The sequence below is a fragment of the Saccopteryx leptura genome, chromosome 3 (assembly GCF_036850995.1).
Source record: "Saccopteryx leptura isolate mSacLep1 chromosome 3, mSacLep1_pri_phased_curated, whole genome shotgun sequence".
Classification (NCBI taxonomy): domain Eukaryota; kingdom Metazoa; phylum Chordata; class Mammalia; order Chiroptera; family Emballonuridae; genus Saccopteryx; species Saccopteryx leptura.
In genome coordinates, this window is record NC_089505.1 from 359129550 (window position 1) to 359156558 (window position 27009).

The 27009-nt window shown below is 50.0% G+C and overlaps 1 protein-coding gene across 6 annotated transcripts in view; it reads right to left on the bottom strand.

Annotated features, from left to right (window-relative positions):
• Window positions 1–27009, bottom strand: part of MTSS1 (MTSS I-BAR domain containing 1) — a 152134-nt gene that overhangs the window by 60563 nt on the left and 64562 nt on the right. Inside the window, exon 1 of one of the 6 annotated variants that reach the window (XM_066379482.1) lies at window positions 3188–3257. The exons of the other annotated variants lie outside the window; for them this stretch is intronic. Coding sequence (XP_066235579.1) covers window positions 3188–3242 — 55 coding nt within the window. The 5' untranslated portion in view covers window positions 3243–3257. Of the gene's footprint in view, window positions 1–3187; window positions 3258–27009 lie in introns of those variants that run through there. 6 annotated transcript variants of the gene reach the window in all.

Consider the following 27009-nt stretch of genomic DNA (forward strand, 5'->3'; position numbering starts at 1 on the left):
TTCAGAAATGAGCAGTCTCAGAGCAGGGTGAGGGGGGTCTAGAGAGAGTTCATTCCATTCGGCAGTTTGTTGGAAGGTGCCTCCCCTGCCCTTGGGAAGGCAGCGAGGAGATGCACTTGGGCACGGGATGTGGCTAGAAATGACCTCAGCTCAGCAGGGACAGATCAGAGGGCCCTTGCAAGTTCTGTCTGGGACCCCTGGTTCCAAGTTTCTTCCCCAGGACATGACCCCAGCCTCTGCTCCAGGGGACAGGAGAGAAAGAAAGCAAGGGTCGCATCTACATGGCAACTGTCACAGGGACTGGTGTACGCTGCCCTGGCACTAAGAAAGGTCTCCGGAGGCATCTGCGGGTCACAGCAGCTGACGAGCCCGCAGACTGCTCCCAGCCCTGCCCGGCCGGCACCCACGGGTTGGAAGCGAGCCTGTCACAGGATGTTGCTTCACCCGGAGTCCTTCCAATTACCAGGAAGCAGCTGCACAATCCATGCCAATGTTTGCACGGAGAAAACCTTCCAGGGCCGCAAGAGGCAGCCGCCCGGTTCTCAGCAGAGACAGTGAGGTGGTGCTTCTCCCCTCCTGCACCCCGGCACCTCTGACCCGGTGTCTTCAGGGTGCCTATGGGCTGTCTGGAGACCTGCAGCCACCTTACCTAGCTAAAACGGGGTCACTTAGTTAGTTGGCACTGGAAGGATGAGGGCTGACTACCAAGGAGAAGTTAGAGCTGCATCACTACGTGGGTTCACACCTACTGAGCACTAGCTGCACACATTAGACACTGAACCCTTTCCTGGTCCACAGTCCCCCAAGGCAGGCGCCTCACCTCTACAGAGGAGGGGACGGAGGCTCCCGTGACATCACTTATCCAAAGTCACAAAACAAGAATGTGGTGGGGGCAGGATTCAAAGCAGGACTATCAAGACTCCAAATCCCCATTCTTAACTCCTGCACAACACAGAGCCACCGCCAAGGGGAAGAGCCGCCAGGGGACCAGGAAAACAGGGGAGGGGACCAGGAAACACTCCTGAAGGGGGAGGGCTGGGACCAGAGCTGAGCAGCCCCGTGTGGCCGCCAGGGACATCACGCAAGGAGAGACAGCTCAGGGAGGAGGGAGACCAGCCCTGGGTGCCAGCCTGAGGGGTCTAAACTTCCGTGGGCAATAGACGGGGAGCCAGGGAACAACAGGCAGAGAAGTGATGTGAGCTGTGCTCTGGAAAGAAAACCGTGACATTGCCATTTCCAAGGGACAGCCCTTTCCTACGGAGAGAACAGTAGCTAGGAGGAAAAGCCCAGAACGGCTTCCCAACTTGAGCAGAAGCTAAAGGTTTAGTGGGGGGTGGGGGGTGCTTCCATCATCGTCTGCACGTCTGAACCTCAAGACATCCGCCTAGCTGCTCCTGGTCTTCCCGCTCTGAGAGCCTGTTCCCAGAACACGGCGCCAATTATCCCTTCCAATTCCACCACCGCCACAGGACAGGGAGCCCAGCGGCACACGCCAGCAGCAGGAGGCCGCCCCAGCCCGGGCTGGCGTTTATGACCCTGATTGGCAGGAAGGCTCCGGCTCCTGCTCCCCACAGCTAACTCCCTCGGGGAACCTGGAACTGCGGGTGAGCCCAGCAGGACCCGCTGCCCTGGTCCCCCAGCCGCCCTGGGGCAGGGGCTCCGGAAAAGGCCAGGAAGACACAGGTGGCAGAACCTGGAGGGGCCCTGGCCCGCTCACCTTCAAGCCCACTGTCGGTACAACAAGGCTTTCGGGACACAAACGCCAATGGTACCTGATCCCAAAGGGGGTTCTCTTCCCACTGGTGAGAGCGCTGGGCAGAAAATCCAAGTCACAGGCATTTTACTAACTTACTAATAGCTTCCACGGACTGGATGTCTATAATGGACAAACTGTGAGAAGCACTTGATGACATTTCATTTCATTCTCCTGGCAACCCTCAGAGTCGAGTCTTACGCTGCCCACCGCCCACTGTGAAGACAGGGAGACCTCTGTGGGGACCACCTCCAGAGGTGGTTAAAGCTAGGAGTCAACCCCAGATGGTGTCTAGCTCCAAGGCTTGTACCTTAAGTGTCCTTAAACTGTGGCACACTCAGAAAGGAACATGTGTAAGTTTTAGGTAATCCTAGACCATCTACAGAAAAATTTTATTCACCAAGATGGTGCCTGGGCCAGGAGGGAAATGAGCTAGTGTTGAGCACTCACGAGCCAGCCCCAGGCCTGGGCTCTGTACACTCAGTGACTCATTTTAATTCTTCCAAAAACCCTGTCACCCCGTTTTATAGAGGAGGAAACAGACTCGGGGAGATAGGCCTGGGGACTCAGGCCTAAGGGGACCTGACTCGGACACCCAAGATCGGAGCACTGAACTACACTCTGGCTGGACCTTGTGCAAGCTCCTCTCTAGAACAGGCCTCAAGTAGAAGCCACACTGGCCGATGGCTAAGACCTCCAACCTATGTGGCCTCCTGCCCTGGCGGAGGGGAAGCAGGACTGTCGCCACCCCAGCACAGAGCGAGACACAGCCCCACCTCAGCCTGTCTGACAGGAAACTCCTTTCTCCCAGACACACCCCGCACAGCCTCCCCTGCACCCTGAGAAAACGAGGGGTCTCCCTCAGCGAATTACCCAAGCTAGAACATCCCCTTTCTGAGCAGTCACGGTTTTTATCCTCATCATTTTAACTGTAATCTTTTATTTTTATTTATTTATTTATTTTTTTTTTTTGTATTTTTCTGAAGCTGGAAATGGGGAGAGACAGTCAGACAGACTCCCGCATGCACCCGACCGGGATCCACCCAGCACGACCACCAGGAGCGATGCTCTGCCCACCAGGGAGTGATGCTCTGCCCCTCCAGGGCGTCGCTCTGCCACGACCAGAGCCACTCTAGCGCCTGGGGCAGAGGCCAAGGGGCCATCCCCAGCGCCTGGGCCATCTTTGCTCCAATGGAGCCTTGGCTGCGGGAGGGGAAGAGAGAGACAGAGAGGAAGGGGGGGGGGTGAAGCAAATGGGCGCTTCTCCTATGTGCCCTGGCTGGGAATCGAACCCGGGTCCCCCGCATGCCAGGCCGACGCTCTACCGCTGAGCCAACCGGCCAGGGCCTTAACTGTAATCTTTTAAAACACATTACACACGTTAGACACCTTCTTAAACAGAGCCTGCCGCCCGGGGGGTGGGGTGGAACTCACCCTTCAGAGAACTGGAGGGGTGAGGACAGGCATGGGGAGGCCATGCTTTCTGCATCGGCCCCCACGTGCCGAGTCCTGTCTCAGCCTTCCTGGAAATAACACATCTGCTCCAAGGAACACAGTTCCTCCTTGAACTGCTTAAAACTGCTAGACCAAGTACATTTAATCAGCATCCTAGGAAGTATGGCCCAGGGAGAGATCACCTCCCCCTCCCCCTGGGAGAGACCACCTTCAAAGGTGGGCTATTTACTCCCGGGGTCCAAAGAGGCCATGGACCCAGAGGCCCCACTCTCACTCCACCCGAAGCTGCTGGACTACATGGAAAGTGACCACTCCTCCTGGCAAGTCGCCCGTCCACAAAGCCATCAGCGGACAGGGGGCCCACATTACACAGATGGCTGTCACCCACACAGGGATGGATAAAGGGGACACGGGGTTTGAGCAGGAACAGAGGCAAAGGACTGGAAGATGAGGAGGAGGGAGGTCTGGGAGGAAAAGATGAGAGGCCGCTGATATTTTTAATCATGTTGATTTACAAGGATTTCACACATAGGACCTCAGTTCCCACAGCAAGTCTACGGGAGGCGGGACAAAAAATCATTGCGCTCCTCACCTCGGTTTACAAACACTGGAAGTGACATTCAAAAGGAAGCCACATACCAGGTGGTGTAGACGCTTGCAACACAGTGGGACCCACAAACCAGCAGCAGGACCTGGGGCCCCCGCCCCAGACCTCCTTTCTACATCACAGCCCACATTTCAATAGGACCCCAGGCGAGTCATAGGCGTTTTTAAGTTTGACAAGCACTAGTCTAGTGCATGGGTTTGGGAAGGGTCAGGAAAACCCTGCCTCTTACTTGCTGTGTGACCGGGAGCAAGCTGTGAAGCCCAACGGGCCTGAACACTCCCATCTGTGAAGCGGTACTTATTTACAGGTAGTTGTAAGAATAAAATTTAATGCACACCAAGCATTTAGCATATACTGTATGTCACCTGGTACCAAGAAGAGAGAGTGACGAGTTGGCTCTGTTTTCGTCAACATCTAAAGCTAGCACCCAAGTCACAGGTCCCGCCTCTCCCTGCTTTCATCATTCTGGAGACCTTCGGCCCTGGCGTGTCGCAACGCTCACCACCCACTGGCGTGTTCTCAAATACACGATTCAACAGAGCGTCATCACTGGGATACAGCTGCCAACCATGCTCTGAGCCAAACACGCATGTATGAGCAAAGGACAATAACGACCAATGGGAGCGCTCACACAGTTCACCAGCCAGCACCCCACGGCTTCGCCCTCGAGCCTAGGGCACCTCGCACACTCTAGGTGTTGAGGTCAAAGGCACGGAAGCCAGAGACAGGGACAGGCCAGCTTTTCTGGACTCTGATTCCAGGCAGACTCCCTGAGCTGAAGGTCGCTGAGAACAGCACCAACCGAAGGTCACTACCTTGACCCAAGCATCTCCCCACTGATACAAAATGTACTTTGTGTCCATAGCGAGCAAACAGAACACACTGGTTTCACAACAGGTGAGCCCTTTCAGACCCTGAAGGGCAGGTACACACACAACGGGGAGGCAGGGTGTCCACACCAGGGGCCCAACATCTCTGCGAAGGTCACGTCCTGCCCTGGCCAGCTGCCACTCTCCTTATCACCACCCTGCTTGCCCTCTGGGCCTCACCATGCACCTGGCCTCGAGTCCTGGTCAACTTCTCCCTGTCCCTCGCTCATCCCCAGGTTTGCCATCTGTCCTGAGATGTCTCTGGCCTCATACTGTCCACTCCGTTCCCAAAGCCACCACTCAGGTTCCTGTCACGGAAGCACTGGGGTCTGCCTGTCTCTGTCCCTCCACGGCTCAAACCATCCGTATCGCTTCCTTAGCCAACCTCGGAAGGCGTATCTGACCCCACCGTGCCTGCTGGTGACTCCACTGCTTAGAGAATAAAATCCCCAGTCCTCCAAACACGGGGGTGGGGGGGTGAGCAGTGCTGGTGCCCCCGTCCCTGCCTACTCCCTCCGGCCTTCCGCCGTAGCCACTGGGATAGCAGAGATCTGGAGACTGCTGGTGCTGGCAGCTGTCTGTCCGGTTCGGTCTGAACAGAAAGCAAGCAGAACAGAAGAAGTCAGGGGCAGGACCCTCTCTCTGTGCAGCCTTCCGTTAGCACACACGTCACCACAGAGTTAGTACAAATAAGGTGCATCTTGCTCCAGACTGGAAGTTTCTCCAACCAAATGGTTGCTGGTGTCTGAGAAGCCCAGGCTTTAATAAAACTCTTGTTGTTCAAAACCTCTGGGGAACTCATAGGTAAGAACGGTATCCAGAAATTGGTTTGTAAGTAACTGAAGAAAAGCAGTTTCTGCGACAACTTCGCAGTCCAACGCCCCTTCTGGTCACTGACGGTACTGAACAGCTTGGCTGTCCACCTTGGGCTCGGCACTTGGCTCCAAGTCCTGTTTCTAAAAGGAAAAATTAAAGCCCACTCTCAGTGGGCAAAGACTTACCACAAGAAATGGTTTTTAAAATAATGTTTGTTGATTCTAATTCAACACTGGGTCAAGTTCTGGTGGGGGTTCTAGATGAGATTTCCCCCAAAAGATCTGAGCAGCGGCCACACCGGTCGAGCAAGTGAAATTAGCTTCCACCAGTCATTAATACAATTATCAGGTCTCCTGGAAAGTTCTGTCCGTTTCTATCACAACAAGTTTCGACAGGTAAGCACATGTTTATTTGGCGCATGTGTGCCTCTCTATTTTTATCACTTAATGTATACATACTGACGTAGCAAATTAACTAAAACAAAGTTGATTCACGTTAGTCTTATGTGTGAAGCAACAGTGTACCCATGGCTACTGATAAAGTTCATTTACGCCACTGTAATTTTTATGAATTTCAACAAGGAAGAAATGCTACAGAAGCATGTCTATCGCATCCACCATCTTCCCCGGATTTAGCACCCTCCGACTATCACTTGTTTTTGTCCTTATAAAATTTTTTGAAGGGCAAAAAATTCAAAAATGAAGAAGATATCAAACAAGCACTGGTTCCATTTTTCCCATCAAAAGATAAAACATTTTTCAAAAATGGGATCTACAAATTGCCCTCACGCTGGCAAGAAATCATTGATAATAATGGCAATTATATTATTTAATAAAGTTTATTGACGGTAAGAAAAATTTGTATTTTGTTTTATTCCCAAAACGGACAGAACTTTCCGGTAGGCCTTACACTTCTCTCACACGGGAAGCTGGGATCCAGATCCAAGTGTACACATGAAGGTATAAACTAATCAGAACAACAAAACGGCTATGACCCTCTCCAGTGAGAAGGGTAACGTACAGAAGTCCCTCCTGATCCGCCGTTCCACTTCCCGTGGTTTCTGTTGCCCCTAGTCAACCACGGTCCCAAAATACTAAACAGCGAATTCCAGAAATACGCAATTCCTAAGTTTTAAATCATGCGCCGGGTCTGAACCTTGTGATGAGATCTCGGCTGTCCAGCTCCCTCCTGCCTGGGACGTGAGTCACCCCCTTGTCCAGCGTGTCCCCTCTGAGTGAGCCCCACCCACTAGTCCCTGAGGGTCACAACCACAGTGCTTGAGTCCAAGTCCACCTGACAGTGGCCGAACGCTATGTCACGGTGCTTACGCCGTTCATGTCACCTTGTCACAGAGGCACTGTATCATCTCACATCACACAGAAGCGGTGAGTACAGTACGATGAGGTAGTTTGGGGGAGAGAGGGAGGCCACATTCACATCACTTTTATTATAGGTTATGGCTATAATTATTGTACTATTAGTTATTGTTGTTAATTTCTTCCTGTGCCTAATTTATATATTAAACTTTATCAGGTATGTACGTACAGAAGAAAACACAGTATGTTTAGGGTTAGGTACTAGCCACCATCTCAGGCACCCACTGGGGGGGTGTCTTATATGATAAAAGGGGACAGCTGGACAGACCCTCCTTTAAATGAGATAGTAAAATGCCCAATTCTCCGTTTCTTTGTACTATCTTTCCTCATCCTCCCAAACCACACTGTCTTACTGCTTACAAACAAAAAAATAGACCTTCATCGGCCACTAAGGACACACCCCTACCACCAAAGGCATCAGTGACACCTGGAAGACACAAGTCACCAGCCTGATTTGTGTGCTCAGCTGACTAGAGCAGCAAACCTGCCAATTTCTTTCACCTCAGTCCCTTTTCTCCCTGCTGCTGAAACCAACCCACCAGCAGCTGTGCGGTGCATGGCCTTGGCAGTCAACCCCGGGTCAGCAGGAGCAGTCGGGGCCCACCCCAGACTGCTGAGTCAGAATCCGCACCTTACAGGACCCAAGTGGTTCCTATGTGCACCAGCGTTTGAGAAGCTCTGGTCTGTGTGTATTAACAGCACCAACAACAAAAACAGCAAATAATTTTAAAGAGGCCCGGTGAATTTTTCATTTTTACAAAATAACGAACCCTCAACTTTTTGTTTGTACAAAACAATGAAGCCTTCTCTGAGTGCACCCTCATCCACTGGATGGGTCACTGGACGTTCTCCAGGGGTCTTGTCAGCTAACACTTGATTGCCAAGCTTGGAGCTGGAACATAAAAGGTTCTCAACTCCTACTCATTTACCCTCCAAACATTACTCCCCTCCTCTCTCTTTCGTCCTGTAAGTAAGGAAACCTCACTTTGGGGTTAAAAAAGAGGAAAAAAAAACCCAACTAAGAAATGGCATTTGGGAGAAAAGAGGAAACAGACAAACGCAGAGAACTAGTCACAGAGGGCAGACCGACGCTAGGTCCCCTTGGGAAATAAACTCTTAAGGTAAGTGGACACAGGCAGGGGGTGGCCTGCCGTGGGCTCCCTTTCAGAGTACTGGTCAACTACATTTAGTCCTAGGAACATGGCTGCGGTCCTTGATGTTTAAGCCGACTAGGGACTTCTTCGCTCCAAAGCCCAGCTATAAATTTATATGTAAAGAGAGAAATCTGTAATGCTTGACTCCCCCAGCCAAATGCCCCAACACCTCTATCTCCGTAAAATCCCCCATGCCTACGCCCCCCCCCCCATCCAGAGCCCTGAAAATCCTCATCCCAGTCACGTATCTCCTCTCATTAGCGCCTTTCCGGTTATCTCCCATCTGTCACACTTAGCTGATTGGGGCTCAGGGGTGGCGTCTTCATCCTCACACACACCCCCAGCCCGCCCCAGCACCGCAGGACCCAGCAGACAGTAGGCGCTCAGTCACCGCTGCTGCATGGCTGTCCTGAGCAGTTCGTGTCTCTGACGCAACTGCCCTATTTCGAGGCAGAATTAACTTATTTTACAGCTCCCTGATTTCTACTTTATTAGAATGCTATCGTGCTTTCCATCTTGTTGTTAAATAAAATAATGAGAAAGGTTGCACAGTCTCAATATTCTTTCTCATCTGGGCAAAAAAAAACCAAAACAAACAAACAAAACAAAACCGGAAAAGTGCCCTACACCAAGTGCCCGAATGAGTCTCTGAGGAAGGTCACGCACACGCTCAGGCGACGGCACAGGGGTGAGACCATCTCCTTGCGAGACTCCTAGGACTGTGAGCACAAAGTCCAAGGCAGCCTTGGCCACGGGTTCCAGGTTTAATCGCAGCTGCTGCCAGAATGCTTTGTTGAACATTCCTCCTTCATTAAATGTGTTTGGGGACTCCAAACACTAGGAAAATGTAACAAAGGTTATTAACTCGGGCAGCTCACATTCATCGAGTCTTCCAAAGGGCAGCTGACGTGACACGACCAATCTGACAGCTATGACAATTTAAGCCTTATTTGCCCGAGAGCCCCGCCCCGTTCATCTGGCTGTGATCACCCAGCCTCATGCTCCTCGCCGAGGAAATGCCCCCGGCTGCCCGGCTGAGCCCCAGGTCCCGTAGGTCGAGGGTCTCCAAGCATTCCTGTACAGTGAACAGGACACACCAGTGTCACTGGAGAGGGTGCCCTGGAGAGGGGGCTGCTTCCCCTGGTGGCACGTGGTGCTCTTCGCCCTGACATGACCTTGCACAGTGACCTTCAGGCTTCTTTAGAGGACGGTCAGCATGTGCTAGAGGCAGGCAGCCAACAGCAACTGCCTCCACCGGGGTCATCAATGTCTAGGCCTTCCAGGCTCACGGCATTTATAATTCAAAAAGTATGAAACGCAGAACCAAGATGGGACTCTCCTCCAGCGTCTGTGGAAAGGGCTAAAGGAGGAATGATTGTTTTCAATCTTCTGCTGTGTGCCCTGCCTGTATCTTATGTGGCCCTCCACCCACCTAGCAAACCAACTGAGTAAAGTTTAGACACGGACCCGGAAAGGTCGGGAAGTCGTGGTCCTGCTAAAGTCACAGTAGTGAGTGCCAGGCTCCGGACGGTCCACTGCGCAGCAAGCGCCCTTGACTGTGCTTTTCTACTGCGCCATCCTGCTCCCTCAAGGGGCTTCGGGTCAGGATGGCAAGATCTTTTACTGAACTGATGTGTTAATCCAATCCCTGCCAAGGGTATATTCTGTGAAAGGGAAGAGGGAAATGGGGTGGTCACTAGAGAAGGAATAGAATCAAGCGAGGTTTCAGGTGCAGACACTAAAGAACACGCAGGCTCACAGCCAATCCTGAGTGAGGGACGTACCGGGTGAGAGGCCTGAATAGGTTGGGCCGGGGGCTGCGCCCCAAGGGGCCTTCTCCCACAGGAAGGAAGAAGTGGAACACAAGGGCTCAGATGGGGATGGGCCAGTTGGGGCCTTGGTACCAGAAGATGAGCACGAACCACGTGCAGAAATGCAGCAGGCTGGGGGAGGGAGTAGGGGAGGGCGCTTGCACAGCCTTGGCCTTGGCCCAGCTGCAGGAAACAGGTGGTCATCTCCATTCAGATCCTGGCAGCGATGGAATGTCTGTGTCACATTTGGGCCTCAGAGTCTTCATGCAAAGCAATATTCTTCTGACGGGTCTTTTAAGTGAAGGGCGTCTTTCAAGTGCCCCAGAAAGTGAAAAGGCGGGTTTCACAGCTTACAGCTTAGACGTATGCACTCGCCCGTTTGTTGATGCCATCCAAACATTTACGGAGGCCATTGTGACAGTTGCGGTGAGAACATAAAAACAAATCAGTCCTCAAAGCCCACTCTCATGGAAGACCCATACACAAGTTAGATCAATTAAGGAGGTGAAACTGGTTTGCGAGTTTACAGGAGATGGACTAACCCCGGTCAGGCCTAGGGTATTGCCATCACCCGAGAACTTTTTCCTACAGGGTCTCTTCCGTCTCATAAAATTCTGTGATTCCTCTATCTTTTTAGGACAGATGACACAAACTTCCTTTACGACATTACCCTTTAAGTCAGAGACGGTGGCCTTTGACAATACATCTAACAAAGACGTTCATTGTGATTCTTTTACCTTATCAGAAACATCAGAGGAAATGTCAAAGTTCATGATACAGACGGTGGAAAGCTTGAACAATGCTTCCCAATTTTAAGGGCCTTTCTCTTCAAACAGTGGAGAAGATCCAGTCAACAGGCATAGCACACATGCGTCTGTGATCAGAGATCCACGACCCCAAGCCGGCCCCATGTTAGGATCTAGTCAGGCTGCTGCACGGGTCTTCAAAGGAAGGCCAAATCCTCCAAAAATAAGCTTGGAATGAGAACAGTGTCCTGTGGAACAGGAAGGAGGATCCCTGTCGGACATTCCATTTCAGAAGTTCCTTCCTGGGCAGAGCTCCGTGCCCTCTGGAACACTGGCAGGGGACTGCGGGGTCCGTGGGGGATAAGCAGACACCTGCTCCCCTCACATCCTCAGGGCGGTTCTGTCTCCTCCGAGTTCCGGGACAAGGGACAAGGCCACAGAGCGGATCACCGCCACTCAAGCATGAAGCTGAGCTATCCTTGAAATGCTTCCCTTTTAATAGCCGAAGAGTTTAAAAATTAACACCCATCAAAGACATATGTGTCTCCTACCACTCCGGTCAGGACCCAGGAAGGTGACAAGGATCCTGAGGCCACAAAAGACTGGGTTAGCAGAGGAGGATGCTTTTCCTAATCACTAGTAATTACTATCACGCTACAAGCAAACAAATGACAAAGATCTTTTGGAAACACAGAAATAGTCCCCTCCCATGAAGGAAAAGTCTTCTTTGCCTCTGGAAGGCCAGTCTGAATTCATCAAAAAGCTAAGCTGGCAAGTATTCACTATGCCTTGAAACAACAAGAAAAGGACTTCCAGTTCTCAAACACACACACAATGATGAGCTAGGTGAGGAAGGCGTTGGCAACCTGAGGTCCTGGGATATCTGCTGTAATGAAGATAGAAAATTCTCACAACCAGCGTGTGTAAACACTGCTCTAAAAGCATGTCCATACTGTTTCATCAACACCTTCCTGATAGTAGTAACTGGCTTTGCAGATTTCTATACAGTGGGAAGACTGTTACTGTCTAAATGTTCATAAACTTGGGATCTGGGAAGCCTAACCTAATAAAGAGTCTTGCTAACCTGCTTGCCTCACTAACTGATAATCATAATAGTAAATAAGGCAGGCATTATAAAGACCAATATGATGAGCCCATCGCACATGCAAGTGACATTTAATGAGCATCTATTATGTGAAAGGCACTTTCACGTCTACTGTTTACTAGCTGGACTCTCCCCAGCTGTAGGAGCCATTCATCCCATTTTACAGATGAGGAAACAGAGTGGTTCCCCTTAGGTCTCCCAGCTGGGGGTGGGTCAAGCTGGGAAAGAACCCTGATCTCGTGACACCCCCCTCCCCAGCCGACTCACTGTTCTACCACCCATCCCTCTGTTTCTCACCAAGCAGCAGGAGGTGAGGCTGTGAGACGCCATCACTCTGGTTCAATAGGAAGACTACCTGTCTGGTGTGACGGCTGTTTGATTATTTCAAGAGGTCAGAGCAGGAGAGGACTCAGAAGTTATACATATACACATTCACTTGAACTTAACACATTCCTTCTGCAATCTCGTGGTGAAGGGCCATTTCCTTTGGAGTGTGGATCTGCTGATTGGAGTTCTGTGGTCTTTCCAGCAAAAGCCACACCCCGTAATGTCCAAGTGCAGACTCCTTCAAGGGACGTTTCAGTACTTGCCAAGAGAAGAATCCTTCTCAAGTTTAACCACCCTCTCCTTGTTTATTCTGATGCATCTCAACCACACCTACAACAGCAGGGATTTTTTTTGTAATTTGTTTTTCAAGTCTTTCCAAAACACCTAATGTAGTTTTCAGAAAAACAACTGTTCTCTTCACAGTCAAATTTCATAAGCTGCAAAAAGAAGTTCTGGAGAAAAGATGCCCAACTGATCAGTAAGCAGAGCACTCCTCTGGATGAGGCAGATGAGGTAGGGGACAGGCGAGAACAATCACAGTCCCCTGCCCTGGACTGGAGGACAGACAGTCACAGTCACTCTGGCCAGCAGCCCCACTGCCAGCCAGTGAAGACACATCTATCACAGACACCTCTAAGCACCGTGGGGAAAACACAGTGTTTCCATCAGAAAGCAGAGCAGTGTGACAGCAGAAGAAAAGGTGAGACCCAACAAACACTGGCTCAAGTGTAACCACGACCTTGGCAAGTCCTGCATCTCTATGAGCCTCACTTCCTGTAACGAATGGTTAAACCAGTGTTCCTTATGCAGCTGCTACAAAAATTCAATAAGAACATATAGATAGCACTCAATCCCAGCTTTGGAACACAGAACTGCTCAATAAAAGAGTTCATTCTCTGCCTCATGTACCTTTCTCCCACAATGCCTGGCAACACACTTCAAAGTTGAAAGCTCTGAAGATGGATGAATAGATGGATGGATGGATGGATGGATGAATGGACGGATAAATGGACGGATGGATGGACGGATGGATGGACGGATAGATGGATAAATGGATGGATGGATAAATGGATGGATGGATAAATGGATGGATGGATGGATGAATGGACGGATAAATGGATGGATGGATGGATAAATGGATGGATGGATGGATAAATGGATGGATGGATGGATAAATGGATGGATGGATGGATAAATGGATGGATGGATAAATGGATGGATGGATGGATAAATGGATGGATGGATAAATGGATGGATGGATAAATGGATGGATGGATGGATAAATGGATGGATGGATAAATGAACAACTGGTCTGGTGGCAGAATTCTAAACACCCTTCAGTTTGGTAACTTGCTTGGCTCAACCAGCCCAAATAAGTGAATCAGAATGCTGAGTCAGAGGTTTCCCTACCCAAAGATGAATGAATTCTGATTTTAGCAATGAGCACAGAGAGAACAGAGTCAGGATAAAAAAAAAAAAAAGACAAGCAGAAGAGAATTAAGAAAGTACTGGTCCCAAATGTTAAACAAGAACTGACTCATGGGTGGATAAATCTATTTTCTTTCCTCTTCCACCCAGTTGTAGTCACTGAGAATAAGGATATAATAGCACAAGTGTGATTTTTTTTAAGGTGCAGAGAAATATGTAGCCACCTAAATCCAGCAGAAAAGGTAAATTATTTACATTTAGTTTTCAATAAATAGCAAGCCTCAGAAAGTTAAACTGGAAATAGTTCCAGAAGAACAACCACATGGTTTGATTTCAAGTACTCAGCGTTCCATAAAATTCACAGTTAACTGGAAAGACATTTAAACTCTGAAAGGAAGCAGGTGCAGCATACATGCTTCCAATGGTGGAAGCGAAATGAGTGGAAACAGGCAGAGATGGAAAGCTCGAAGCTCAGCACATCTTCACAAACATTTTCTTAATGAATCAATGGCAGCAGATAAAGCTTTCACTTACTCGGTAGATTTTTTTGTTTACAAAAGCTCTGCGTGCTAGGACGACACACCCACAATTATGAGAAGGGACACTGGACTCTGGGAAGAAAAACATCTCTGTTTGAAAGCAGTGCCCAAAGTCGGCTCAGCCTTCTCAAACCGTTGAAGCTCATTCCCATCTTCCTGCCGACAATCCATCTTCAGTGGGGCCCAACTCACAAGCCTTCAACCTGCTAGACCTCCAGGCATCCCCTCAGCTTGTACCCTAAGCATTAACTCACCCAGTTTGGAAAAATGAGTCTCTTAAGACAGCCTCACTTTCCTTCTGCGTTCTTCCAAGATAATACGAAAACAGTCAATGGACTCTGTTTCTCTCAGCCTCAGTTTCCTCACCTATGAAATGGGGATATAGTGGAACCCATTTCGGTCAGCTGTAGTGAGGACTAAAGCTACATAACAGACTCAGTGGATCCTGCAGGGTAACTCCTGTCATTCTTCTGCTCTATGTAATTACCAGAAAGAAAAAAGGGGGCAGGGAGGAGCTCTGACCAGTCAACTGGCAGAGTGAAAAGAACACCGGTAACACCTCGTGTTAATGAGACAACACCCGCTTTATAACTCACTGGATTAGAGCTAATAGCTATTTTCTAAATGGTTTAAAAGAAATCTGCACCATTACACATACCTTCTTTAAATAGAAGGGATTTATGTACATTTTCAAGAACTACTTCAAACTACACCTACATTTTCATAACATTTATGTTTTATGTATGTGTTATGTAATTCGTGTCTGAATACATCTAGATTTGAAGTCTTTGATGTGATAGTTTCTCTTTTTTTTTTTTGTCTTTATTTGATACTAAAGTTTCTATGTTTACCAGTTTTTATTCTCAGTAAATAAAGTAGGTTCTAATATACAAAAAAAAGGTGTGCACATGGGGGGGGGGGGTTGAATAATACCATTCCTTCTATCTCCATTATAATGTATTAGTTAATTTCAAAAGTACTAAGAATAAACAATTTCTCACTTTTTCATAGGTTAGTTGGTCAGCTGTAAAAATAAGGCAATGCTATGAGTTTTCTGAAATATGACTAAATACACATATATTTGATAACAGAACAAAGGATCAAGGCTTAAGGTCCTGTACACTGAAATCCATTGTAAATAAAGTTTTATTGAAATGCGCCCAGGCCCATCCATTCACCTATTTTCTATAGCAGCTTTCATTCGACAGCAGCAGGACTGAGCAGCTGCAACAAAGACTCCGTGGCTCTCAAAGTCTCAAATAGATACTCTGTGGTCTTTGTAGAAAAATGTTTGCCCTAAATGGTACAAAAGCATTTAAACTTCTAGGAGGTACGTGACATTATCAGCAGGAAGCAGCCCTTAACCTAAACAATGCTTGCATGTGCCACAATGGACAGAGGGGACAGGGGCCTGGAGCGGGGGGGGGGGGGGGGGGGGGGGGGAGGGGGGGCCGGGGGGAGCAGCGGGGGGGGGGGGGAAGCAGCTTCTCACCAGCTTCCATGACAACCACATGACCTGGCAGGCCTCGCCTCCCCCGGCTGTACAGTTAGGGCACCCATACCTAGTTCACAGGCTGTCATGAGGATCAGACATGGAGGCGTGATGAAAACCAGGCTCTAGAACCAGGTCTGGGACTCCTCAAGGTGCCCCATTCATGGTAATGACCCACCCCCTACCCTTCACCAAGCACGGTTACCTGAGTAAGAACTGAGTACTAAATACGAATCCCTGAGCTACTCGCCCTCGGTCATTAAGGTGCCTGTCACCCTGACCCTGAAAGGACCTGGCACCATAACCCAACGAAAAGATGCAGTGCTCTGGCTTTGTTGAGTCACAGAAAGTTAAGGCTCAGGATTTTATATTCTCAAGCCTGGGAAAAATACTGTGAATTGTTTCAGGATAGAATCTTTCCAATCAAACGCAAGGCCACCTCCTGGACACAGAAAAGACCCAGAGCTCAGCCACCCAGAGGATGACTTCGAACACTGCGTGTTTAACCTTATCAAGAGACAGACAGCAAGTGACCAAGCCCTGCCACGAGCCAGCCAGAGCTCAGAGAGATTATATTTAAAGGGCTGAGAGATGGCTCCCATGGCTTCAGGCTGGGGTGACTCTAGCCAGGGCACACGGCGACGACCAGGAGCCAGACCACCAGAATGTGGCACAGGGCAGACGCCAGACATGGCTAACCGTGACAAGGTCCTAGGCCGGGGGCAGCCACGTCTCCTCACCCCTCTACACTGCGCCCCCACTGCCACCCACTCTCCTCTGACATTTGCAACCCAAAGCCACGCAGGGCCTTCCATCACCCCAAGCTTCCCCTGCATGCCACACTTCCCTGCCTTAGGGCAACTGGGCCTGAAAATCAAATCCTGTAAGGTGAGCAGAGCAGGATGCGGGCGTCGGCTTTCCAGCTGGGGAAACTGAGGCCCAGAAAGGGGGTGTGGCCTGGGAGCAAGGTCACTACTTTCTCACTTACCCACCACTGCGTATGCACTGCCAGCCCCAGCGTGCGCTTGGTAGTGAATACAGGTGCTCAGTTAACAACTGTTTAGGGTTTCTATTCGAATTTCAAGTCCTCTACCCCCTAGCCATTGACCTTGGGGATGTTCATTTACCTTCTCTGCCCAGTTCATTCACCTGTGACAAGGAAATAACAGCACCCTACCTCACAGGGTTGTCGTGAGGCCCGAGATAATACATGTCAAGTGCTCAGAACAGTGTTTGCACAAAGTGCCCATAAATGCCGGCTACTGCTCTTTGCTGATGCGGATCTGCCTGACTTAAAGCGAAATCTTTGGACCACATTTTGCTCGCCATCTGCGCAGTCATTCCCCAAACATGCACACGGCATTTTTTTTTTTAAATTACAACCTAAGAAAGGCCACCTCCTAGGATATCAGTATGAAAGCACCAGGCAACAAGAGGCTTTTTTCAAAAGGATGTCTGGCTTAGCTGATAACATGCCACAAAGTAAGTGGATCGCACCAGTCCGTCACACGTGGGAGTCTGAAACGCGAAGTTGAATTTGATTTGCCCCCTCCCAAAGAGCATGTCTTTAACACACATTCAGCTGTTCGATATTATACATAACAGACATTACGTTGAAGTGCTCCACCTGCCTCTGGCTACCAAACACGGTTCCCGTGGCCTTGTTGTGCCATAGAAGGCTACAGCTGGGAACATGTCACAGTAAAAGCATTTCTCCAGAGCTCAGCCTTCTAAACAAAGGCTGCTGACGGTGCCTGCATGCAGAAGGGCCCTTCCCCGAAACCACAGACCAGATAAAGAACAATGTGAAAGCTTTCACAAGAAAAGCAGTTATTCCAACTATTCTGGGACGTAAGGCTCCACTGGGTCAGTCCCAGCTGACACCCAGCAGAAAAACACCCTCGCTCGGGAAGAACTTGCTAAATCATCCTAGGGGAGCTTGGAAACAGGAAATCGCAGGAGTGTGGGTCACCCTGATCCCAGATCAGGGGACTCCGTGACTTCCAGTTTGCTGCTTTCACGCTTTCCTAATGGGAGGTGTCATGCACGCCATCCAACCTGGAGGGAGAGCTGCTCTGTGGTCACCCCCAGACCCCCACTTACTCTTAGTGGGGATGGGTGGGCCAGTGCTCCTCTGTTAGAGATTCCCATTCTGTCCATTTCATGTTCCTGGAAGGATTTTCATGCTCCAACTTCAAAACTCAGTTCAAAAGTCACCTCCCCATTCCTGACCAGTACTCCTCACTTCAACCCCCCCGAGGGTTCCCTTCTCTCTTCCAACCCTGTCAGAATTGTACATTCCTTAACAATTCGGCAGGACCCGGAGAACATCTCTTCCAATTCCCTGGCCAGAACAAGACTTTCTTCTATACAATACCAATGCCCACGAGAAATATAGTGTGGGCCACGTGAGTCATTTTTAAATTGCTAGTGGCCATATTAACATGAAAAGAAACAGCAGAAAATAATTGTAATAACATATTTTATTTAACCTGTCCTATCCACCATATTGTCAGGTCAATATACAATCAACAAACATTTTATTAACAAAACAGTTTAATTTTTTAATATGAAGCCTTTAAAATCCAACATGTATAAAATCCATTTCAACTCAGCTCAGCCCCGTTTTGAGTGGCTACATTTGGAACATTCATATACTGACCAGTGGCTATAGGATGGAAGAGGACGGTTCTATACCATTGTCTGTTCTATACCACTGTCTGTTCTATACTACTGTCTGTTCTATACCACTGTATGTTGGCATTCCTCCAGTATATGGAGTCAGTGCCTTCCAACAATACACTGGAAAAACCAGTTCCTTCCTACACAGACAGCCCAGTAGTATATCTGCTGGCAAAGCCTACCACGGCTGAGAAATACAGAATGTATGCAGAAGATGCAGGATTTCCCTATTAGGTGACTAAAAAAAGAAGGTACTTCAGAGTTCATGATCCAGCTTAGACGAAAAGACTGAGACCCAGAAAATGTATGCAAATCATCTGAAGTCACACAGGTAAGTCGCAGTAGCAGAGAGAGAGGTCTCAAATCTAGATGTCAAGTCAACGGCTCGTCAAATACTAAGTAACACACACACACCCTTATATAAGTAACACACACACCCTTATATCTATTTGGTCACCACCATCTGTAGTCAATGCGCAATTTAAGATCAAAACTATTTTAGAGCTCTAGCCAGTTTGCTCAGTGGTAGAGCATTGGCCCGGCATGTGGAAGTCCCGGGTTCAATTCCTGGTCAGGGCACGTAGAAGTCTCATCTGCTTCTCCACCCTTCCCCCTCTCCTTCCTCTCTATATGTCTCTTCCCCTCCCGCAGCCAAGGCTCCACTGGAGCAAAGTTGGCCCGGGCACTGAGGATGGCTCCATGGCCTCCGCCTCAGGCACTAGAATGGCTCTGCTTACAATGGAGCAATGCCCCAGATGGACAGAGCATTGCCCCCTGATGGGCATGCTGGGTGGATCCCGGTTGGGCGTATGTGGGAGTCCATCTGACTGCCTCCCCACTCTGACTTCAGAAAAATACAAAAAAAAAAAACACAAAACTATTTTAGAAAGCAGCACAATTCTGCTTCCTCCCAATAGTTCCAATTCTGAGATCTAGAAAATTCAACAGAGTCTCCCCAATTCAGTCCAACCCTGGGTCTTCGGCATACAGTACACCATGTTTCTCAGCCCACAGTAGCCTATGCCCACTGCTGCGTAACATGTTGTCTTTGGAGAAAAGAGTGGTGTATTGCTGGAAGGCACTCACTCTGTGCACTGGAGGAGGCCACCAGACAGCGGTATGGAACCGCCCTGTTCCATCCTGTAGCCACTGGCCTTGTAGGGCTGTTCAAAATGTAGCCACTCCAAGCGGGACTGAGCTGAATTGAAATGCATGCATGTTCCAGTGGGAGAGACAGTTGATTCCCTTACTTAACTGGGATGTAAGGGACAGCACAAGGAAACAAAGAGGAGACAACCACAGGGCACACCAAAGCATGCCGCCCCACTGGAAGTGAAGTATAAAAGAGGTAGCCGCTCTCGGCCCTGGCCGGTTGGCTCAGCGGTAGAGCGTCGGCCTAGCGTGCGGAGGACCTGGGTTCGATTCCCGGCCAGGGCACACAGGAGAAGCGCCCATTTGCTTCTCCACCCCTCCCCCTCTCCTTCCTCTCTGTCTCTCTCTTCCCTTCCCGCAGCCAAGGCTCCATTGGAGCAAAGATGGCCCGGGCGCTGGGGATGGCTCTGTGGCCTCTGCCTCAGGCGCTAGAGTGGCTCTGGTCGCAACATGGCAACACCCAGGATGGGCAGAGCATCGCCCCCTGGTGGGCAGAGCGTCGCCCCCTGGTGGGCGTGCCGGGTGGATCCCGGTCGGGCGCATGCGGGAGTCTGTCTGTCTCTCCCTGTTTCCAGCTTCAAAAAAAAAAAAAAGGCAGCCGCTCTCTAGTCTGAAGGCCTTCCGGACACACCCGCCCCGCCCCCCCACCTCCGGTGAACACACTGTAACACGCCGAGCCTTTGTATCTCTCACAGGTGGACAGTCACCCGTAATAACTGCCATCGAAAGTGCTTCTAGGCCTGACCTGTGGTGGCGCAGTGGATCAAGCTTCGACCTGGAATGCTGAGGTCGCCGGTTCAAATCCCTGGGCTTGCCCGATCAAGGCACATATGGGAGTTGATGCTTCCTGCTTCTCCCCCACCTCTCTCTCTCTCTCTCTCTCTCTCTCTCTCTCTCTCTCTGTCTCCTTTAAAATGAATAAGTAAATAAAAATAATTTAAAAAAAAAGAAAGTGCTTCTAACTATTGACTGCAGTGAATACTCTGCACCTCACCTTGATCCCGTGTTCTGAGTTACCTGTCCTTTCCGGGGTAACTTTCAAAAGGATTTGATTGATTCAGACCCAAAACATATTCAGTTCTGTGCCCAGACACATGGGGCTGGAGGGCCTGGGCAGGACACAGGCGCTGGGTGGGTGGTAGAGGCGCCGGGGTAGGAATTCAGAAAGCCTAGGTCAATTCCTGCGCCAACCAGAGGGTGGCCAGCACTCCTCTGTGGGATGACAGCTGGCCGGGAACAGTACAGAAAGCCATCAGCTCACAGTCAGGCCGAGTAGAGGGTGGCGTGGTCTACCACCTTGAAACAAAATGGCTGGCTAGTAACGTTCCAGATGCTAGGGCTCTGGTCAGTTTGTATTCATTACAACCAGTTGGTAGAACATCAGAGAAAAGGATACCTAGACTTTCTTTTAAAAAAAAAATAACAGAAAACCAAACACTTACTTTGTATAAGAACACCCCTACGAGGAGATGCTAACCATGAGGACTTTCTCTGAAGATGCTGGGAGGTCTACAGTCAACAGGACCACGAGCAGCGACTCGCTCTTACAGAACGTTGAACACTTAGAAAACTGAACTCTCGGGTCCCCCCAGCGCCCATCAGGCAGCAGCTGAACGACCTGGAGGCGGGAAACTGCGTCTCTCCTCACAGACCCTCAGGCAGCGCAGCTCCGCCTGGGGTTATTTACATTCTGGGGCTCCCACTGCGGGGCGGATGCTTCTGGAAGGAAATATCTTACTGCTCACCCCACACGAGGGTACGGAGGCGGATCGTCGGCACTGACCTGGCAGCTCAGAGAGGAGCCTCAGCTCCGCAGGAAGGAAGGACAGGCCTGAAGCAGTCCCGAGGACCGCTGCCTATGAAACCCTGAGGATGACGACCTCTGTCAAATGAATTATTAACCTGTGCGTAAAGGTCTGACCCTCTTTCCCCATCCGGTTTTCATGTAGTAAAGAAACGTATCGTTAGCGAAGTATAAAACCCGCAGTTTTGAGAAGCGCGGCAAGCGGCCAATCCGTGCACTCTCCCCGACCCGCCAAGTCCTCACGGGGACGGTAAGAGCGTCTGTACACGGGAGGGTCGTGAACGGGTTACGTGGCAGGAACGTTCTTCACCCCTCCCCACCGAGCAGAAGAAAAGAGAATCCAAAATTCTGGAGACTTTTAAGAAACACGAGCATTTCAGAAAGTATAAATGCTCAAAGGTTCACGTTAAACCACACAAAGTGTATTCCTTTATGCCAATTACACCGAAAGTCAACAAACTGTACCCTAACCCGGCTCAGTCACTACTGGACAGGTGACCATCACCCACTGGGCACCTTTCTAGTTCTCGGTTGCCTTGCTAGTAATAAAGGGAGGGCAAAATTCATCCGACTGCTCTGTGGTGAGTGATGCATCTAGCAGCAAACGTGCTAACAGCCCTTTACCGTTGACTTACACTTCCCAACAACCCTGGGGAGCGCCTCCTGCCTCTTTTAGACTAGAACAGCAGTTCTCAACCTGTGGGTCGCGACCCCGGCGGGGTCGCCTAAAGCCATCAGAAAATACATAATGCATATCAGGTATTTACATTCCGAATCATAACTGTAGCAAAATTACAGTTATGAAGTAGCCACCAAAATTATTTTTTGGTTTGGGGTCACCGCAACATGAGGAACTGTATTGCGGGGTCACGATATTAGAAAGGTTGAGAACCACTGGACTAGAACAACCTGAGGCTCAAACAACTTTAAAAACTTGCTCAAGGCCACGAAGTTAGAAAGTGACCTGACAGGGTGTTGGGCTCAAGTTTTCTGATGCTGACACTTCTAACAGTCTAACAATTAAGCCTTAACGATGGATGAGGCACACCGTCTTAAGACTCAATCACAAAACCGTGTCCCAAGGGAAGCGCTCCTGCATCCTCCCTTTCTGCCTGGCGGCCCCCAAACAGCAGCACAGAATGGGGACTAGGAAGCGATGCGACTAGGAGAGAGGTGTGAGAACTGCAGCCGCTCCGAGGCTGTCACTGCTGACAGAGCTCAGCCTAGGATTGGGGACCTGCGGGAGGGCCTGTGCAGCCCCACCCGGAATACAAACCGAGTCCACTGACCCCCTCTTCTAGGGGAGCATTCGTTCCCAAAGTCACTGCATGGGACTCTGAAAGGCAGTGTGAGACGCCAACTCTGTTGCAACAGCCCACTGGACCAAGAGAATGACATTTCTGGGCGTCCTGGGCTTCTGATGTCCCCTAGCACGCAGGTCCACGGGATTCCCAAGAGTACAGTCGGGTATCCCTGTCCTCACGTCAGCAAACATGGGAGAGCAATCAGAGTCCCTTCCACAGATACTCATCTTATACCACGTGCGGCAGCCCGGATGTGCTTTGCAAAAGTCAAAGATGAAGAATAAAGTTTTCTGCCTTCCTGGAACTTACCACGGGATTGCATGGGAGGGAGAGACTCCTACAATCACCCATCATACATTTGGAGAGTAACATGTGCTATGACAGCGATACAAATAAAGCCAAATGGGAACCATACACCCAAGGACAGACTACTGATTGGGGAAGGCGGGCGGGGTAGGAGGACCCTGGAGAAGGGTTAGCATCTCCATTGGGTTTTGAAGCATGAGAAAGAAGTCAGAAGGAACACATTCAAATGCATGTAGCCATTCTGGGGGAATGTAGCCAGTTCTTGCTCAAGCAAATGGTATTTACAAGAACTTACCACTAGTTAAGTACCTGATGAACCTACAATCGAGGATGACCAGAGATAAAATAGATAACCTGCCCTAAAAATTACCTTTCTGCCCTGTTCAGGACAGTACTGACATTAAGGCAACCTTAAGTAACAAACAGCCAAACGCTATCAATCACCACACTGATTTAAGAGTTCAGATTCTGTGTCCCTGACAGCAATAGTTTATTACGTTTCCCTCATGACTCTTGATCCATTTCAGTGACTCACATCTCAAGAACGGTCATACACACGGTGTGCCTTTATCTGATCGTATCAGAAAACTTTCCCTTTAAATAAATCAAAACACTTGGATCGCAACACACGGGTCATCACTCTAGCCTTATTCCAGAAAAGCTTCCGAAAAACCACAGGGGCTGCTTAGCTCATTTCTCAGGAGATTAAAGGCTGAGAATTATGATTTGACTCCAGCAGCCAGGAGCCAATACACTTAAACCATATTGTTCTCATTGGTTAAATTATAAAGTCCATAGAAATTCTCGGGGACAAGTAGACAAGGTACAACTGGCATGGCATCAAAGGAGACCATGTAAAAGTATCGAGGCCCTGGCCGGTTGGCTCAGCGGTAGAGCGTCGGCCTGGCGTGCGGGGGACCCGGGTTCGATTCCCGGCCAGGGCACATAGGAGAAGCGCCCATTTGCTTCTCCACCCCCACCCCCTCCTTCCTCTCTGTCTCTCTCTTCCCCTCCCGCAGCCAAGGCTCCATTGGAGCAAAGATGGCCCGGGCACTGGGGATGGCTCCTTGGCCTCTGCCCCAGGCGCTAGAGTGGCTCTGGTCGTGGCAGAGCGACGCCCCAGAGGGGCAGAGCATCGCCCCCTGGTGGGCAGAACGTCGCCCCTGGTGGGCGTGCCAGGTGGATCCCGGTCGGGCGCATGCGGGAGTCTGTCTGTCTCTCCCCGTTTCCAGCTTCAGAAAAATACAAAAAAATAAATAAAAATAAAAGTACCGAGTCATCTTCTGGGTCATCTCCCTAAGCACACTGATGGGACAACACCTGGCCCACTCCACGCCCACCTGGGGGCCCTCTCCACCCTCTATACAGACACCTCTCCCAGCCCCTGGATCACATTTTTCCTGGGACTGCCCAGGGACATGTCCGTCTACACCACGTCCCTGGAGGAAAGAACTGTGACTCACACATCTCCAAACCAGTAGCATCCAGAACAGCACCTGGTATATGGCTGGCTGTGTAAGCGGAAGGTGGATGGAGGGGTGAGTGGAGAACCCACAATCCCAAGGAATGAATGAAATATACAGAAGAAACCGAATGTAATAGCCTGCCATGAAGACATGAAAGAAAGGCATGGATAGTTGAATGAGAAACAAATACATCCACTTCCGGCAGTGAAAGCTACCTACAACGTAGAATTCAATGGGAGTCCATATAAAGAAAACTAAATGGAAATAAGTACATGGACATACCACCGTAAGGAGGCCCTCCCTCCTGACTCCGACTCTTCCTGTTAAAACAGACCTTGGGATCCATTTCCCATGCGGCTCGAATATCAAAAGCCACAGAATATTGAGAGAAAGTCTCTATTTTCACATACTCAAAGGTACCACTTCCCAACTCCCCAAAAATGTGGTGGGTGGGGTGGTCATTCTAACCAGGTAGATCTCAAAACCTCACAACTGTTCCCAGTGGCATCCTTGGACTTCAAGACAGTCCACGCGTGAACATTTCAGAAGAGAACTTGGAAAAGCCCTGCCCTGGCTCGGGGCTCGGCTGTGGGTGGAAAGGCACTTGCCAACCTGGAGTCAGGTTTCAAAGTACAAACCATCATCTGCAACTGAGTGATTTGGATGGATTAAGCCGCAGAAACACGAGCCCTAGAACAGAGCAGCATTTCAACCAAAAGAGAGTCAACAGGGGAGGGAGGGGGCAAGGAACTGATGACATAAGTTTATAATTAGAAGGTATATTTTTGTTTTTAGAAAGAAGTGCACACACACACACACACATGTATCCTCAGACTGGAGTGGGAGACAAGATCAAGGCAATAAACCAGCAAAGCTTCCCTCACAACAGCACAGCCTGCTACCCCGAAAGAAAAAGAACTCCCTGGACTATAGCTGAACCCCCTCCCACCTCCTGGGCTGAGCTGTCTCCCACTGTCCACTACACATGAGGCTCCGGCTTAGAGAGGCAAGCCAAGCAGTCACCACCGCTCTGCGAAGGACGCACTGAGCGCCTAAGACCCAGAGGGTTCTGACTCTCTGAGGGTGGTCCGCTTCCGGCCGGTTCGCTGCGGGAAGTCCCCGAGCGCTTCCATGTGGACCCTCCTCCTGGGTTCTCCCCACAGTAGAGTTCTGGTTCTGCCCCAGTTAAGGAGCTTGTTTCTGAGTTCATCCCACCAGGGCAAAAGGATGTCTTAAGAGTGGTTGAAGTCACGTGCAGGCACACAATTAACATGGATCACACTCTACCCTCTGAAAGTAGTCACCCCTGGACCCGGAGGCCGTTCTCAATCTACAGAGAGGAAGGCAGACAGGGAGAAAACAATGAGTGGAGAGAAAAAGCCCGGACTCAGCACCCAGGCTAGATGCCAGAGGGCGGGAGGAGCTTGGTCCTCACAACCTTCATCCTCGGAGGAAACAGTTTCAGCAAGAAAACCTCACCAACGTGTCTATGTTTTAAAAATTAAAGTCGATCAGCTTTTTCCAAAATGAAAGGGTAGTACCGAGAAGTAAAAAGCCTAGGAAAACATCACCCGCAAAACCCACTACCCAGAAACAACTTCAAAATTACAGATGTCAGTTTACTTCCTGTCTGTAAACAGATGGCTGTTTTGCAAAGAGCCCGGGCGTGCACAAGCTGATTATCACGGTATCTAGACAAAGAACAAGCCCTGTGATCCCCAGATCCGCAGTCTTACCAAAGCATTCTTGCTTAGAACCGGAAGCTACAACGGTCGCAGGGCTAATTCAGAAGGCACCTGGCAGCTGAGAATACACATGTGACCATCAAGCGTGAAAACTGGGCCAGTCGAATGGTCAGGTAGTGGGCTCCCTGTACTACCACAGAGAACACAAACCACAGCCTTCCCAGCCCGGGTCCGGGGTGCGAGGCTTCCTTCCTGGACCAGTGGGCAATGAATATTTCTGAACGAATGATAAGTGCTGTATGCCAGGGACAGCAGAAGACGGGAAGCAACGCAGGACTCCGTCACTGTCACCAGGAAGCATTCCCATCTAAGGCAGCGGTGCCCGATCCAGGGCACGCATCACAATGACCTGGAGCCTTCCAAAAATACTCAGAAGCCAGCCTCTGCCCCAGCCCTCCTGAACCACCTCTGAGTACCGGGTTGGGCACACATATTTTTCAAACCGCTACCCAAGTGATCCTGACACAGAGTGAGAACATCTGCTCTGGAGAGGACAACGCTCTCGTTATATTTACAAATACTGGGTGAGGGAGGTAAGCAGGTGGACAGGAGCGAAGCAGGCAATTTTTTTTTTATTAATCTGTAAGTATTAATACTTCCCTCTCCACCTTCAGCTTTCAAGACTATGCAGGGAGACAAAGTAGGTAGAGATTAAGGGCCACTCCCTAAGGGTCCAGGTGACGGAGGGGCACAGCCCTGAGCCATTTTGATCCAAGGGGCAGCTGCTCCCCTTGAGCCGGATGACAGCCCGCGGATGGCAGGCCCACATGGACACTCCCCCTCAGGGCCCGCGGCAGGAGCCACTTGGATGGCCTCCAGCACGGAAACAGGTGGCCTCTGCTGGCCTGCAAACATGTCTCTTCAGACAAGAAGCACCTGCAGCACGGCCAGAAACCCCCTTCTGGGAATAAGCACGTGACCATGAGTTTTTCCTTAGGCCGCTTGGTGAAATGTCTTTCTGTGAACAACACTCATGTCTATTGAGAAAGTCCTAGCCTCAGGTGCCCCTTTTGCTCAAGGAGGCTTCCCACAAACGCCTCCCGGCAAAGTGGGACAAGTAAAGCCAAGGACA